Raw genomic sequence first — 15,944 nt, 5'->3', positions numbered from 1 at the left:
ATACCATGGCTTCTTTCCTGGCTGTTTATCAATCGTCTGGATAAGTAATAAACACTACTGCTTTCCCACTTTTGTGTCTTGGCCTTTCAAGAGATGACATCTTTATCCTCCTAATAGTTTCTATAGCTTCCTTCTACATTACCTACCTAGTGCACGGGTGTCAAACACTGCATCACGTGACGTGTCATGACATATCGCAACTTTTTTTGCATTGCCAGAGCTGGGGTGGGCACGACCTCTTCATGATGCCAACGGCCCGTGAGCTGGCAGTATTCACTACTCCTAGTGAATATGGGCTATGTTGAAGAAGTGCAACCTCTTCTATTTTTGGACTTACTCTAGACAGTATGTTTTCTGCATTCCTATCCCCTAAGATCCAGTATTGGACTTAAAATGAAACTGGAAGCCCTTCTATGATCCTGTTTCCAATGTTGGGAAATTTAGGAATTTAAATGTTTATTGGAACAGATGTCAATGCTTGGGGGTTAGACAAGAAAGAGCTATATATCCCTAGGACAGGATATTAATATGTCTATAATGCACTTTTGAGTTATGGGGGATCCACTTTTTTTTACTTTTGAGGGGATTTTTTTATGTTTCTTTATGGATTCAAATATTTTCTCAAAAGTTTAGAATATAGTTCTCATATCAGAAGGCCATTAAGTTGAAAAAGTCTGGGATAAGCCAAACATACTGCAAAATTACAGAATTATTTGAGACTGAAGGAAGAATAAAAGCCAGGATCCAATTTGTCCACTAGATTGGATATACAACAACAGTCAACAATCTACTCCACAAAAGTAAAAAGTTATACTAGTGTCTCAAGTAGGTATAGTTAGGCTTAGATTTTACTTGCACAGGTTAAAAAAAAACAAATTTCCAAGACTGAAAAACTTCTAGCCTATCGAAAATACTTTTTACAAGTAATTAATTCCCTCTAAATGTTTAATAAATAAAACACTATTTGAATAAATGCCAGTTGATTGCAGATTCCTGCTCATTCACTAAAGAGAGAAGTAGACTTCATGCTAGACAGCTAATTTAGCAGTTTACAAAAATGAAGAGATATTGGGCTAGAATCTTAGTTACGATATAAGTAAACATGGTATTCCTTAAATACATTTTCTCAAATTTTTATTTATTATTGATTCAATCCTGAAATTTCAAAATAAAAGTCACTGAGCTTCCTCCTGATATCCACAGATTTATCTATATGTATTGCGTGTATAATTTGCTATTATTATTTTTTAATTTGGTGGTCTTTCATTTTTGGACAGTGCAATCCTATAGGGATAGAAGAAACCCATTCTGAGTGTTGCTGAATTTGAGAACTATGTTGCTATGTCAGTGTAAGATCTTTTTTTTCTCAAGCAAGGATTTTTTTTCTTGTTGGTTGGAAATGGATGGATTATGCAGACTTTTCCTCCAATACCTCCCCATGAGAAAAAAATTAAATTGATCAGCTCTCTGATGAACTACTTCTGTCCAAATATCTGTTTTTGCCATTATTAACCAAACAGAAATGGCAAGAATATGGGCAATGAAGATATTTGTATCTATTATAGGACCAGTGGTCCTTCACCTGTAGATTCCTCTCTCTATAAGGCAGCAACAAGACCCCACTCAATCCTAAATTCTTCAAGTTATTCTCTTAGATTAGAGACTCAATGCAGCCTTATTCTAAGGTGATTGGATGTGGATTGATTGACTTCCAGTTCCATTTGCTTAAAAAGTCATCTGATTTAAATCTGGGCTGAGGTGCAGGTAATATAATACACATATTCAATAAACTATTGATTCAGTGTATAGGAAAAGATCTTTGGTTCCCTTTTATCTTCCACCTTCAATAGTACAAAGAACAGTCTTTGATAGACGTGTAGCCAAAGCCCTGAAATCAGATTAATTTGAGCACTGATCCTTAAACACCTTTCATGACTAAGCAGAAATTCTGCCGATATTTTTTTAAAAAATTATCAGAACTGTTTGGATGAAAGCTTGATTGTGTCTGCCAAATTAAATTCCACAGAAGGTAGTTGACTACTGTACATTGCCCCTGCCTTCAAAAGCATAATAAGTCTTTGGGTACATTTGCCTCAATTAGCATGCTCAATGTTACAGTAGACAGGCATTTCCTTTTCTCAGCTATTACCTGCCAAGTAATAGATCAATTGCCACTTTCAAAGTGGATAAGCTTTGATAAAAAAGATGAAGATGCATATGACTTAACGTAGTTATTAAAGGTGGCAATTATGTTACCAGCAGATTTGATGTGTGGAATATTTGTGTAGAATTATGGCATGCTACCTGTATTTTTGCAGAGCCAAAAGTAAATATACCCCAAGGTGAATGATTACAGCTCATTCTTATTCATTGCAACATTTTAATAAGCATTTTAGCCTGATGTGTGTGTTCCTTTTCTCACATGCTGTGGTCTTAAATTTGATGGCAATTAGATAAGAGTAATCAAAGGAAGAAATAGTATGTTGACAGAGCTTTTTCAGCCCAGGTGTTCCTAAAGAGCAAAGCTTCCATTTGCTGCCAAAGTAGTCAGAAGTTTTGCATTTGGATTCTTATGAATGGTTGTGAAGATGTTTGCTCTGTGACAGCACAATTCCCCTCTGTGTCAGATCAGCAGAGACAGCTGTGTCTTTCAACAATGGGAGGCATTGTTAGGACAACTTTAAAGAAGGTTCTTTAAGTTAATGTGATCATGCAAATATTGCTTGAATTACCTTCTATCTTTCACAAATGAACACATTTCATTGTAGGCATCTAGTTCTGCTGTTCAACCCTGAACTCTTCGTTAAGCAAACCAATTCTAACCTATAAATACACTCTCTTGGGGCCAGTTTACTCTAAAGCTTCTGATTTAGAGAGACCACCAGCAATATACTGGACTGTGAGACTCAATTTTATTCAGGAACTGGAAAGGAGTCATTTGGTTCTCTTGCTACAGAGATATAGTAGTAGAGGTTTTTGTTACCATTTGCAGATGTAAGAAAGGCTGGTTACATAATCTGATGATAGGTTTCCTAGTTCCTTCTCTCTGCCCAATCCAGATTGTCCTAGCTGAGATTTATGGAAAACACAGATTTTGTTTGGTCATTTATAGAACAGTTCAGGCTCAACTCAGAGGGGGTTTAGACTTAATGATGGTTGTATAGAAAATGTAGTTCCAGGTGAGGAAGGGCAAGGAAAATTTTGATGGAAGGTTTCTGTTGCAAATTTTTAAAGTGATAACACATTTAAATTTCTGGTATACATTGTGAAAACATTAGGAGCTCATTTAGTAATCTTTGTCATCAAGAATTCTGACCCAGTTTTGAAAGTGCATCACCAGAGGTAAACTTCCTAGTATTTTAAGATTAATAAAGAAGAGAATAGTTTCAGAGGGCCCAGAATACTTTGTTAACAGTATATAGTTTATGGAAGACTCATACAATAAAAAATAACTTTTAAAACTTATTTATGTTACATCAGTTATTTTATTTAGACACCACCAGCTCCAAACTGGCTCTGTGCAGACTGCAATGCAATAAATACATTAATAAAATCACAATATATATTTCAAAAGAAATGATACAAACAAGAATTGCAACCATGCCAGTTTTGACATCAACTGAACTCATTCTGTGTTTCAGCAGCATCACTAGTTGGTATTACTCAAGTGATTTACTTACGTGCAGGTCTGGCCTAGGTTACCTGAACATTTGCAGCTTAGCTTTAGATCCAGGAAGGATTATTAGCTGTGTTCACTGCCTTGAGTTATTTATAAAAATAATAAAGCTGGGATAAAATAATCTAAATAAATAGTCTCTTGAGGAGGCACTTATTCTGCAGATGTAGAATAAACAGTGGATTATATTAGGCACCCTCTTGCCAGAACTGAATTTATCCATCCATTACTACATTTCTGGAAGATACATTAAGAGTCCTGCTCTGCCTGAAGTTGGGGTGACATGGACAGGACAGCATGACTTCTTGTGGATAGTTGCCTCTAGAATGGAACCTTTACACCCACAAAAGTTCCTTCCCTCATGGGTTTTAAAAGATCTTTAAAAAATTTTTTATTTCAGCAAACTTACCCTAAACTATATTTAAGTACATCCTGGGGGAAAATAAACTTATTGTTGCTTTATTGTATTTTGTCATCATCATCTTCATCATCATCATCATCATCTTAGTCATTGTCTATCCACTGCAGGATGAAGGTCTCTAACATGTTTCCAACCTATACAGTCTTGAGCTTTCTGTTGCCAATTGGGCCTGCCATACTTGCTGATGTCTTTGATCCATTTTGTTTTAGGTCTGGATGCTTTTTAACAAGTGGGATCCATTCTATGACTGCCTTGCTCCACCTGCTATGTGACCAGCCCATTTCCATTTCAGTTCTGTTACTTTCTTTACATTTTTCTGAAAATGCAGCCATATGATTTCCCAGCCCCGGATATATTACATGATTGAGCTAGTAGTATTTTAACAGCTTATATTGGGTGTCAGTTCTGCAGGGCAACTACAACATTCTGAGATTAAATGCTACTGATGTAATGCTGGGAACACAGTCACATTTTTGAGAGCAGTGTAGAAGCATGTCTAATTAAGATTCATGTTCAGCAATGTAGATGGAAACTGGTGACATCACACACCATGTGTGCAGCTTTTCTCTGTGGGCATAAATCCTCAAAACCTTACAGTGATGCTATCATGGTGACTCACTCTGTTTTAAAAGCAACAACATGTACCTCCTTTATATATCTTTCTATATATGTTTATATATACTTGTACAATTGTGCTTTTCTGTAATAAAACAGATGCATTCAAAGATGTGGTGTGTATCTGTTGTCTTGCCTTGTATTCTTGGTGTCCCAATCTGGGACTGTTTCTCTTGTTTGAACCAAGGCTGCATTTTGGGGATAAACTTTTCTCTGGTAGATCTTAGGATATATCCTCTCAATTAAGCACTGGCTTTTAGGAGAAGCGTGACACATGGACATGCTTCTCAACCAACACCAGACTGCAGTCTTTAATTTATTTATTTTTATTTCTCAAGGCCTCCAGGGGTACCTGGGACTCAGAAGCATTCCTAGAAATAAAGTCTACTTGGGGAAGGGGACTGGTATTTCCAATATGTTGGTACTGGCAGATACTAAGGGCTTCTCGGTGGCTCAATTTCACCAACTTGCTCTGTATGTTTGACACATAAAAGCTTTGCAGTGTAGCTCTTTTATCACATAGTGTGCAGAAATATTATCCAAGTGACTTGAGGTTTTCTGTGCATGCTTGAAGGCAACATATTGTTCCCTACTGTTGCTAAATCAGGGATTGGTGACCTGTTCAGAAGCTGGGTCCTACCTCCCCATGTTTAAAAAAACCAAAAAAGAAATTACTATGTAGTCTTCAACTAGATAAATCTTATAAGATTCAGCTATCTTATATCCTGCTCTTCTCACATTTCTCATAATACCTCATGCAAAGAAATTGAAAGCTTGAAATATGGATGACATAAGGTCAATTTCCAAGATTTTACATTTCAGCTTTCCTATTTACTACATCTCCATCTCCATCTCCTCCCTCCCTCCCTCCCTCCCTTCCTTCCTTCCTTCCTTCCTTCCTTCCTTCCTTCCTTCCTTCCTTCCTTCCTTCCTTCCTTCCTTCCTTCCTTCCTTCCTTCCTTCCTTCCTTCTGGCAAATTCTGTCCTCAAATCTATGGAGGGTGAGCAATGCTGTGCAGAACCTTGAAAAGTGCTTGATTTCAACAAAGATTTGTGTGATTCTTGAAACTGCTTTGCATAGCAACTCTTCTGTTTAAAGATGACCATACTGATTTGTTTCATCTCGAAGAATCCGCATGTTAAAACAGAGTCACATTTTCTATTGAAACCACTGGCTTGTTACAACTTCATTACTTTCTTAGAAGCATGTTCCAGGAATGTAAACCTGTTTTTGAGTAAAGCAGGTTCCAGTAAAACTTTTGAAATATTGAATTAGTCTAGATTAAATCTCTACTTGGAATTGTTGAATTCCTTCTGATGAAACATGCAGGAGGTATAGGGTAAATGACAGACATGGATATAGAGGGAAACCCTTGTATGTAATGGTTTGATCAGCTCTTCATTCCAGGAGTGTGATTAATACGCTCAGTTCTTCCTTTGCTATGGGGGCTCCCAGAGCTCAACATTACTATTTATTAATATTTCCAGTAGTGTCTTTAGAATATATTGTATATTGAAACAAATTTAAAAAGCAAAGCTAAGTGCAGTAACTAAACAATGAAATAAGTACCACCTTTGCCCAATATATACCGGACTTTCAGCTATATTAACACAACAAAAGTCATGATGGCTATGGCTAACAGACACTATGGTACAACATGTGAAGGAGGCAGTCTGGATAATGTTGATAGATATGTCTACAATCTGTTATGCTTTTGTTACTGTGCTTATTTAGATTTATACCCCCCCATTCTCTCCCAGAGCTCACTGCGGCATACATAACATGATTTTGTATTTTTTTTTCTTCCAGCAACTATGACTATTTGTTTTTACAACTAGTTTGCTATTGTTGATTTCTTCTATTGCTTCTAAGAGTTGTTAATAGTGTCTCCATTTTATGCTGTTGAAAAATGCCATGCAATTCTCTGGTGTGTGTGTATATGAAAAAAGAGACAGGCAGAGGACAGGAGTATATAAATTTATCACATTAAAATAATGTGATCATTGGGGAAGTCTAACACTGATGGCCAAGCTAAGTGGCTATCTTAGAACCAACATCTTCTATCTAAAAAGGAAGTGAAAAGCAAATCAACATGTTAAAGAGTTGTAGTTTAAGGAAGGAGACTTAGAAGTGACACAGCTGGGCTAATTTACTACACTTGTTAGCTGCGAAGTCGTGTCCAACCCATCGCGACCCTATGGACAACGTTCCTCCAGGCCTTCCTGTCCTCTACCATCTTCTGGAGTCCATTTAAGCTCACGCCTACTGCTTCAGTGACTCCATCCAGCCACCTCATTCTCTGTCGTCCCTTTCTTCTATTGCCCTCAACCTTTCCCAGCATTAGGCTCTTCTCCATTGAGTCCTTCCTTCTCATTAGGTGGCCAAAGTATTTGAGTTTCAACTTCAGGATCTGGCCTTCTAAAGAGCAGTCAGGGTTGATCTCCTCTAGGACTGACCGGTTTGATCGCCTTGCAGTCCAAGGGACTCGCAGGAGTCTTCTCCAGCACCAGAGTTCAAAGGCCTCAATTCTTTGGCGCTCAGCCTTTCTTATGGTCCAGCTTTCACTGCCATACATTGCAACTGGGAAGACCATAGCCTTGACTATACACACTTTTGTTGACAGGGTGATGTCTCTGCTTTTTAGTGTGCTGTCTAGATTTGCCATGGCTTTCCTCCTGAGGAGCAAGCGTCTTTTAATTTCTTGGCTACAGTCCCCATCTGCAGTGATCTTGGAGCCCAGGAAAATAAATTCTGTCACTACCTCCATTTCTTCCCCATCTATTTGCCAGGAATTGAGAGGGCCGGATGCCATGATCTTGGTTTTCTTAATGTTTCAACCCAAGTTTTGCACTCTCCTTCTTCACCCGCAACAAGAGGCTCTTTAGTTCTTCTTCACTTTCTGCCATTAGAGTGGTATCATCTGCATAACTTACTACACTACAGCTGGGCTATTTTATTATACTCACAACTCATCTGAGTAGTTCTAGTTTGAAAACCTGAATCTTTGCCAAACTTCTTAACAGGTAGCAGGAGAAAGGCATAATTTATTGCAGTGCTTAACCCTTCCTTCACCCTGTTTTTCTACTTCTCTAGTTATATGGCACAGGATGAGCCATATAACAGGATGAGCCATGTTTACTCTCTTCTTGAGATCTGTCCAGTTTTGTATGATTAGAGTCATCCAATAGGATCCATTCTAATATGCTTCAAAACTCAAGAATTAATAGGGATACCACAATCAGGTTGTAGTTAAATTGGTATCTAAATTTACTGATCAGTCTGTTATCATAATCTATAATCCATATGGGGAGCTATGGAAGAAATAAATGCCAGTTAATAGTGGTGGAAAAGAGTAGGGAAATTTTGCAACATGCTATTGAATTTTTGTGTGTATCATCAGCAAATGAGTAAGAATTCTTGAACACAACTCTGTTAAACCTATCAGTTCAAAATTTCAACTATGGAATTTCAATAACTGAATGGGTAAAGAACATCAGTTTACACTGTTGATAGAGATGATTATGGGACAATGAAGAAATATCATAACATCAATTCAAACTTTTATGCACTTGCATGAGTTATTTTGATATACTAAGAGGCAGGGCATGTATTGTAATGTAACAGAACAATTTAATAACAATAATAATAATAAAGTTGAAAGGGACCTTGGAGGTCATCTAGTCCAACCCCTTGCTCAGGCAGGAAACCCTGTATCATTTCAGACAAATGGCTGTCCAGTCTCTTCTTAAAAACTTCCAGTGTTGGAGCATTCACCACTTCTGGAAGCAGGTTGTTCCACTGGTTAATTGTTCTAACTGTCAGGAAGTTTCTCCTTAGTTCTAAGTTGCTTCTCTCCTTATTAGTTTCCATCCTTTGCTTCTTGTCTTGCCTTCAGGCGCTTTGGAGAATAGCTTGACTCCCTCTTCTTTGTGGCAGCCCCTGAGATATTGGAACACTGCTATCATGTCCCCCTTCATCCTTCTCTTTGTTAAACTAGACATACCCAATTCCAGCAACCGTTCCTTATGTTTTAGCCTCCAGTGCCCTAATCATCTTTGTTGCTCTTCTCTATATTTTTTCTAGAGTCTCAACATTTTTTTTACATCGTGATGACCAAAACTGGATGCAGTATTCCAAGTGTGGCCTTACCAAGGCATTGTAAATGGTATTAATACTTCATGTGATCTTGATTCTATCCCTCTGTTAATGCAGCCCAGCATTGTTGGCTTTTTTGGCAGCTGCAGCACGCTGCTGGCTCATATTTAAGTGATTGTCCACTAGGACTGCGAGATCCCTCTCAGTTACTACTATTGAGCAAGGTACCCCTATACCTGTACATTTGGTTTTTCTTGCCTAAATGTAGAACCTTACCTTTTTCACCATTGGATTTCATTGTTAGATAGCGCCCAGTGTTCAATTCTGTCCAGATCCTCCTGTGTCTTAAGCCTGACTTCTGGAGTGTTGGCTATTCCTGCCAGCTTGGTGTCATCTGCAAATTTGACGACTTCCCCATGTATCCCCTCATCCAAATCATTGATGAGCACTGGGCCCAGAACAGAGCCCTGGGGCATCCCACTACACACTTCCCTCCGTGTAGATGCGGTTCCATTGAATACCACATCCGAGTACCGCCAGTCAGCCAGCTGTGAATCCATCTGATGGTGATGCTAACCCACATTTTTCTATCTTATCGAGTAGAGAGGTTGTGATCTTCTTTATCAAATGCCTTACTGAATTCCAAGTAAATTATATCCACAGTATTCCTCTGATCCACTAACTTTGTCTCTTGGTCAAAGAATGCAGTAAGATTTGTCTGGCATGATCTGTTTTTGACAAACCCATGTTGGCTTTTAGTAATGACTTTGTTTGCCTCTAGGTGTTCGCTGATTCGTTGTTTGATCATCTTTTCCAGAATCTTCCCAGGTATTGAGGTCAGGCTGATAGGTCTGTAATTTCCTGGATCCATTTTTTTTCCTTTTTTGAAGATGGGAACTACATCAGCTATTTTCCAGTCCTCTGGTAGTTCCCCAGTGCTCCAGGATCTTTGAAAATTTCATCCATTTGGTATTGTCATGGTATATTAATTGGAATTAATTACTTATGTAGTTAGGTAATTTTGTTAATTTTTACTGCACCTTTGCTGATTAATAGAGAGGGTTGAAGATCTAGAGATGAGTTTATAGAAAATGGGGAGATATGAAATGTATTTAGTTTTATTTTAAGAGATAGTAATAAGGTAATGTTGAATATACTGCTGGGGATGAAGGGGATAGATTTATTTTTATTTCTTTTTAGGGAGTTAATTTTTAATATTTCTTTTTTAATGTATTTTTGTGTTAGATAATTCTTAATAACACTCATTGAAAACTTGGTGTAATGCCTATCTGATATTTATAATTACATAAAAATGTGAAGCAAATTTTATTGTAAATAATTAGTAATGTAGGATGTAAAAGATGCACAGTACATTGTTATATGATAAAATGGGTTTTCCCTAATAATCTTCTTGCAATATTCTCATGGATAGGTTGGGAATTGGTTATGCCATGTAATTTGTAACATTTTCTGCAAAGGCTTAATTACCATTGCTTTTTTAGAGATTATGACAAATTATTCTGAAGCTGCAACACACCTCAATTGTAATTAAGGTCAAAGTTGAATCAAAGCACCTTTTAGAAGCCATTTTGAAGTTAAAAACAATCCAGTCTTACTTGGCTTTTATTGTGTGAATACTTTGGACAAAACAGATCTCTTTACAAATGTAGGATATTATGTATCAAAACTCAAATCCTATATCTTCATGAGCTATCCCATGGTACAAGCCACTAGTTAACTAGAAATTCTGGAATAAGACACTTTTTTTGTATATAGATACCAGAAATTTCAAGGGCCCTTGAGTTGCTTTTAAAATTACAGGCAAAGTTTTGATTGCTCTATGTTTTTACGCGCTATGAAGAAAATTAGGGGAAAATCACTTAAATGTGTTTGCCCAAACAATAACATTGTAACATTGTTGCCCAAACAATTCCCAAACTGTTGCCCCACCACCATGCCCTCAGGAGATGGTTGAGTTCCTTCACTGCCTTAATCAGGAAGCATTTGTTTGGTGTGGGCCTAATCCCACAACTTATGTCTGTTTATTGTATGAACCTTCTGAAAGTGACATAACCAAGGCTAAGCAAACCATGTGACCTAGTCACAAAATACATTAGAGATGTACTGTAATTAAAGCAGGTTAGGGTATCTGGATCCACAAGTACCTTCTCTGTATCTCTGGCTGCTCTTTAAAGGCACCCCCACCTTTTCCAAGGCAGACAGAGGAGTTGTGCAGGTTCAGAAAAATACACATTTGAGTTGCAGTTTCACCATCTCAAATGACTGTAGACAGAACTATTAAAACCTTGCCATATTGTCCCATGAGAAAAATAAAATGATTCTCTACACAGACTCGTACTGTATGAAACAAGAATTTGGTTGTTTTAGTTTTGAAATGGCAGAAACAGCTCAGACTTAAAATAGGCGAAGCTTACGCATTCTAGAATTTCACAAAACTAACAGAACAAATGGATATAGTCAAAGGGCATTCTTGAGGAGTTTGCTAAAATGCCAGCTTATGTAAGGTAATAAAGAAACAGCTAATTTTTACAAAACGCCACACTTTATTTATCGACAAGGCAGTACAGTGTATTATAAAAAGGGCAGACAAGGCTGCACCTAATTCTATTAAGGCAGCGATGTCTGACATAAAAAAAAGAAGCCACTTTCTCTTCACACTGAGTAAAATTCAGCTATGGCAGTCCCAAGGCCATAATTTTCTGTTTGAATTGTGCAGAGTCCAAGTATGGAATCTTTAAACACGAGACAGTAACCGAAGACGTAAGCAAGATTGTGTTCTCCCAAAATACTAAAGATCTGCATTCTATGTTTTCAAAACTTTTGAAAATACATACACGTAGGCACATAAAAGCTCTCAAGAAGTGTTTCAAAATATTGCTTGTCCAAGAAAAGAGGGAGCCATCAAAACAATATTGCAAAAATCAGAAACGCTAGTGCATAGTCAAGATAGCTACTTGCTCCCCGACTAGGGTTTTCTTTTTTATATAAATCTTTACGATTCTTTAGTAGTCCATCTACATTGCTGCAAAAGTCTGCAACAGCAAAGAACGTTACAAATTAAAAAAAAAAAACCCAACCCGAAGTCCAATTGGCATTTACAAAATTAAATTACTGAATAAAAATATAATTTGTTTTCATAAAACTATGCTTCATACAGTAGTAAAAAATAAAATAAAAGCAAGCTTTTCTTAATAAAAAAGGAGAAGCTATCTAGATCTCCATTAAGTAGAACAGTACTTCAAATAATTAAAGGTAAGTGAGCGTTTACAGACAAGGTATGGCCCTGCCTTAACTTTCATAGTAGCATTTGCAGTAATGCTTTTCTTGCAGTATTTCAGACCAAGACATTTGTTCAATGATTTTAGCATAAGCTACTGATTAAGTGCCAGCTCTCTAAAAGGAAAAAAACCCCACAAAAACCTAGATAACATTTTCACTGGCACTGGAACTCAGGTAGCAACTCTTCACTGAATTAATACTGTGCACTTGATCTCCCCATTTTTAATCATTTAAAATCACTGTGTTGATTTTAAAATCTGCATTATTAATAACTGCATAAAATTTGAATACCTGATAACTTCGTAGAGTAAAACATCATCAATGTAAGAGAACTCTGATCTGTCCATTTCCCCTTTTAAAGTTGGGCGAATTCCAACCTGATTAATATATATGCTTTTGTGAATGTATGCACTTTGTGCTGCTCCCAAATGCTGTACCATAACAACAAACAAACATAACAAATATACAAAAATGTTTTCCTCCCATGTAGAAGAATGGTTAAATCCAAATCAACTGTTAAGTGTTTTGAAAAAGAGAACATAATGCTTGTTGGTGGACTTTTACATGACCAGAGTTCGAGCTGAGAATGCACCCATGTATTTGCGTGCTGGGTCGGAGAAAGTCAGCTGATCCTCCGTCTTCCCACAGAAAGATGAATCCCATGTGGTGCTAAAATGCTAAAGACAAAAAGGAGAGAGGAGAATTGAGAAACAGGGTTTTTCTGCTCCAACTACTTAACACCTAGCAGTGTGACATTGAGAAGACGGAAGCCTAAAGGCTGCCTTACAAACCACAATGATAAACTGATGATGGACACAAACCTTGGCTTTTGTACATGCATCTTGACCTCAGTTAGCTAAATCACGTGTACGGAATTGTAATGCTTGTTTCATCACTTGTCCCTGTCTCAGATGTCCCAAGGGAAGCCAATGGGATTGCAATCTAAAACACATAAGCAGGGTTGCTTTGGGAAGCAAAGTACTCACAGGGGCTTAAGTCTCTTAGTAAAGACCAGTCAAAAAGACAAGAGCTCAACCCTGGCCTCCAAAAACCTGTTTACTCTAATTTGTTACCAGCTTTCTAATTAACTTGGCACTCTCTTTCCAATCTGCTTTGTTTCCGATTGTCAGGATAAGAACGGATCATGACATTTTGATTAGGAATCCATTATTCCCTCCAAAGGCTTCTATTACAATTGCTACTGGTACAATAGTAGGAGTCATGTCAGAAGCTAAGTTTATAATGTTCTCTCGACCTTTTATTAAAGCTTTGCAAACGTGACCAGGGACAAACCTCTGTTTTATGCCTCTAAAAGATGAGTATTATTGGTTGCTTTTGATCTGGTTGTCGTGTTACTTTCAGTGCATTTCTATGAGAGTAATTCTGATGTTGCACTGTGGTTATTTATTCAGTATATGAATCATAGGGTGCAGCAGGTAACATGAAATTCAGGGTTATGATAAAATGCATGATAAGAGTCAACATGATGTCAGCCTCCATTGTCCTGTGCTAAGGGAATCAGTGAATCTTAAAGACTTCCTTCTTCTATATCATCAAGTGAAGTACTAATACCACTTTACAATGCTTTGGTAAGGCCACACCTGGAATACTGCATCCAGTTTTGGTCACCACGATGTAAAAAAAGATGTTGAGACTCTAGAAAGGGTACAGAGAAGAGCAACAAAGATGATTGGGGGACTGGAGGCTAAAACATATAGGGAACGGTTGCTGGAATTGGGTATGTGTAGTTTAACGAAGAGAAGGGTGAGGGGTGACATGATAGCAGTGTTCCAATATCTCAGGGGCTGCCACAAAGAAGAGGGAGCCAAGCTATTCTCCAAAGCACCTGAAAGCAGGACAAGAAGCAACGGATGGATACTAGTCAAGGAGAGAAGCAACCCAGAACTAAGGAGAAACTTCCTGACAGTTAGAACAATTAACCAGTGGAACAACCTGCCTCCAGAAGTGGTGAATGCTCCAACACTGGAAGTTTTTAAGAAGAGACTGGACAGCCATTTGCCTAAAATGGTATAGGGTTTCCTGCCTGAGTAGGGGGTTGGACTGGATGACCTCCAAGATCCCTTCCAACATCATCATCATCATCATCATTATTATTATTATTATTATCATCATCATCATCATCATCATCATCATCATCATCATCATCATCATCCTGCTTGGATGTTAAGATCTTTTAAGGCTCTTCTGATGGATAAGAGAAGAAATAACAACTGCAAAACTTCCCAAGTGCTCTTTTAGGTACGCTGTAGGGGAATATGTGCCTGAAGTTTTTCTTCTACTTCTCCTCCTCTAACATTATTATAGTTATTTTTGTCTGGACCCTTTCAAGTTTTTAGGCTTTGGCCTCTAAGACACCAGGCACTGTGTGTTTTAGCACTCTGCTACCGCCTTTGGAGCTGCTTTCTATTCTGCATGTCGTGAATTGAAAAACAGTCTATTAAAACCAATCTAACACTTAAAAATGTTCCAAAACAAGAAAGAAGCAACAAAATCTTTACACTAATGCACAAAGGGAGGGTCAGTCTTCCATAGAGAAATGTAGGGGAGAAAGTGAAAGGTCTTCCAATAGAAACACATTTCTTAACTACAGTCTGTGCTTGCAATGTTTACAAAAGTTGAAAACTGAACACAACACTGTTGGAAAGTGATAAACTTGTTCTGTAGTCTTGCAAACTATTTCTTGCTGCCTCTAGTCATCAGGAAGGACAAAAATGTCAACATACCATGGGATTTGCTGATAGAGATAAGTATTGCTTTCTTTTAACCCATTTGTTAACATTTACTGCTGGGCAATCAGAACTGGTACTTTCACAGCAGCAATTCCAGCAACCCTAATTATAAAACCTACAAAGATACACAACCTTCTATCTCTGTGACAGAAAAGATACATTATGGCATGGAATAATATATATGTTTTTTTAAACATGGTCCTTCACTGACCATCCAAACCCATATAGAGGTTTTTGTGACTGGGATCTCCAATGACATCTAAACTGTACATCCATCAAAGTACAGTTTTCGATGAAGCAACGCCTTACTTATTCTTTAAAATTCCAGACCTTGGTAATGGTCCTTAAGCAGGATGTTCCCAAAATGATGTGGTGTGATACAAGCATCAGACAAGGATAAAATTTAACCAATTTTTCCAATGGTATTACTACCTTGAGTATGCTGCAGAACTAAAATACAATTTAACCAAGAATGGTACAAATCGATTTTAGATATAACGCCATAAAACTCCATACCACAGATATAAAACTCCATAAAATTAAAATAGATCAAAACCATCTAAATCCCCACAGAAAACAAGTGATGTGACAAAGAATTTAACTCTCTAATGTGAACCTGAGTTAACTATGCATTTTTCTTGATCCATCTCTCTCCCTTAGTTCTTTGGTTTTCAGTAGTCCTGTCATTAAGCAATCAACCTTCATGACAAAAACAGCCCAAATATGGATTTGTAAAACAGCACCCTCCCACTTTATTAGGTCTTTTTTTTAACACAGCATAGTCCTCTGCAAACCACAGTGAAGGGCAGGTGTGACATATATTTTACCTCACAGATATGCCACAGTGCTGTTCATGATTTCACTAGACATCCTCCACTTTCTTGAGCAGCTGGTTAGAGTTCCAGTAATTTTCAACACTGCTTAACTCCACTGAGTCAGATCTGCTCAGGGGAAATAGCAGCTGCTGCCAGAATGACTGATCTCTTTTTGTAAAGGATACTTGAAAACCCAAAATGGTTCTGATCATGGAAAATTGATAAGCTTCTGGTAAGATGCTCCCCTCCGCCCTGTGCGTGCCCACAGAGA

The 15,944-nt window shown here is 37.7% G+C and overlaps 1 protein-coding gene across 2 annotated transcripts in view; it reads right to left on the bottom strand.

Annotated features, from left to right (window-relative positions):
• Positions 1 to 11,361: 11,361 nt before the first annotated feature.
• The window catches only part of MYB (MYB proto-oncogene, transcription factor), a gene marked incomplete at its 5' end in the record, with an annotated part of 49,216 nt that continues 44,633 nt past the window's right edge, over positions 11,362 to 15,944 (bottom strand). For both annotated transcript variants that reach the window (XM_083348569.1, XM_083348570.1), the window contains one exon: positions 11,362 to 12,785. In XM_083348569.1, coding sequence (XP_083204695.1) covers positions 12,669 to 12,785 — 117 coding nt within the window. In that variant the 3' untranslated portion in view covers positions 11,362 to 12,668. The remainder of the gene's footprint in view (positions 12,786 to 15,944) is intronic.

The sequence above is a fragment of the Vipera ursinii genome, assembly GCF_947247035.1.
Source record: "Vipera ursinii genome assembly, chromosome: 1".
Lineage (NCBI taxonomy): Eukaryota > Metazoa > Chordata > Lepidosauria > Squamata > Viperidae > Vipera > Vipera ursinii.
Note: the sequence above shows the minus strand (reverse complement) of the source record. Positions and strands in the feature narration are given on the sequence as shown.